General features: G+C 42.4%; 1 protein-coding gene across 5 annotated transcripts in view; it reads right to left on the bottom strand.

Annotated features, from left to right (window-relative positions):
* The window catches only part of NCOR1 (nuclear receptor corepressor 1), a 143,760-nt gene that overhangs the window by 80,106 nt on the left and 61,838 nt on the right, over positions 1–1,816 (bottom strand). For all 5 annotated transcript variants that reach the window (XM_008570807.1, XM_008570809.1, XM_008570808.1 and 2 more), the window contains exon 15: positions 105–322. In XM_008570807.1, coding sequence (XP_008569029.1) covers positions 105–322 — 218 coding nt within the window. The remainder of the gene's footprint in view (positions 1–104; positions 323–1,816) is intronic.

The raw sequence follows: 1,816 nt of genomic DNA, 5'->3' as shown, positions 1-1,816 counted from the left end.
AAAAAAAAAAAAAAAAAAATCAGAGGTCCCCCCTGCCCTACTCTAGCACTGAAACAGAATCCCAAACAAAATGAGGCCTGTTCACACCCCTGTCTTCCACTCACTGGGTTCTGGTGGCGGTGGCAGAGGCGGTGGGGGCTCTTCAGTGGCCGCAGCAGCCGCAGCACTGGCAGCAGCTGCTTCGTTCGTCATGGACCTGGTGATGCGGCCCTTCCTGCGGCCTTGACTGTTGGCAGTCTTTCGCCCCCGGGGTGTGGCCTGCTCTCTCTCCTCAGTTTCTTCTGCTGTACCTTCTGTCTTGTCCTTCTCCTTCATATTTTCTCTGGAAACAAAAGCAAACGAAAACTTGTGTGATTGAAAAGTATACATAACATCAAAGAAGGTTTTAGTTTTAAACAATTCTTGAAACAGAAACTGGATAAAACTACTGAATCTCTCAGTTACTCAAAAAAAATTTATGAAAACCTCTGTCATGCCATAACTGTAAAGAGCTTTGACTGGCTCAAATTAAGATGTTTTACATGGCCTGTTTTACATATTAATGAACTTTTAATATAAACACGTTTCAAGTCAACTGACTTGGAAACCAGAGCATTCCAGGAGGAAATAATAAATGGCAGCAGAAAACCACCTAGATCTACAGTCCAGAGGTAGTGGGCTACACCAAAAAGGAAGGAGTCCTAAGTTTTTCTGCCATTACTCTAAGTTGCCTCATTAGTGGAAGAAGCTGAAACAGATGATCTTCATGACAAATGCCTTTTTGGTACTAACAGTCCACAATATTAATTTATTTAAACAGACTCAATATTCCACCTACAATACTAATGACATGCAAACAGGGCAGTATGGCTTGATGGTTAGGAGAATGGCCTCTGGGACCAGGCTGCATGGGCTTGCACCAGAGTTCTTTGATTTACTAGCCACGAGATGACCTTGGACAAAATGCCTCGCCTCTGGGGCTCTCAATTTCCTCAATTATAAAATGAGGGTTATAGTTTATTTCATAGAGCTGTTGCAAAGATTAAAGGAGTTAATTTATATAAAGTACCCAGAACAGTGCCTGGAACATAGTAAGCATCATATGTGTTAGCTATCATTAAGGCTAAACTCTCTCAGGCTATAATATCATAGTGTCAGGCGCTTAAGAAAAACTTAATAAATGGTTGTTTCTATTAATAGCAATAGTACTACAAGTAATACTGGAAGACCATTCTCTGCACTACTCATTTTCCATGGTTGTTATATTTAAAAATAAGGTACTTAATGTACATTTCTGTTAATCAATAAATAGATGGCAATACTCAAAGACTCAATTATTCTTGCTTAATGGATGCTGCTGATTTTTTTCAAGTTTTATGTACTTTAAGTAGAGACCTGTTGTGGTTTACCATTCTTTCCCCTTCAATCCTAAATTGAAGTTACCATGTAGTTCTTTCCCTTCACTTCTTTTTTCCCTTATTAATCTGACTTCTACTATACAGCCTCCTGTTAAAGATATTTTATCAAGGGGCCGGCCCGGTGGCGCGATGGATAGTGCGCCGCTTGGGAAGCGTGGCGGCGCTCCCGCCGAGGGTTCGGATCCCACATACAGACCGGTTCCCGCTCACTGGCTGAGCGAGGCGCGGGAGCAACACCGAGGGTTGCAATCCCGTTGCCGGTCCCCGGTCCAGTATGGGGGCAACACTGAGGGTTGCGATCCGTTGCCGGACACGGAAAAAGACAAAAAGGAAAAAAAAAAAAAGTCTCATTGATGTTTACCTATAAATATATGTAAATCCCTGGAGGACAGATAGCAAGATGGGTGTCAGGGTGAAAA

Source organism: Galeopterus variegatus, unplaced genomic scaffold (assembly GCF_000696425.1).
Source record: "Galeopterus variegatus unplaced genomic scaffold, G_variegatus-3.0.2 Scaffold632, whole genome shotgun sequence".
NCBI classification, from domain to species: domain Eukaryota; kingdom Metazoa; phylum Chordata; class Mammalia; order Dermoptera; family Cynocephalidae; genus Galeopterus; species Galeopterus variegatus.
This window is presented reverse-complemented; position numbering and strand designations above follow the sequence as displayed.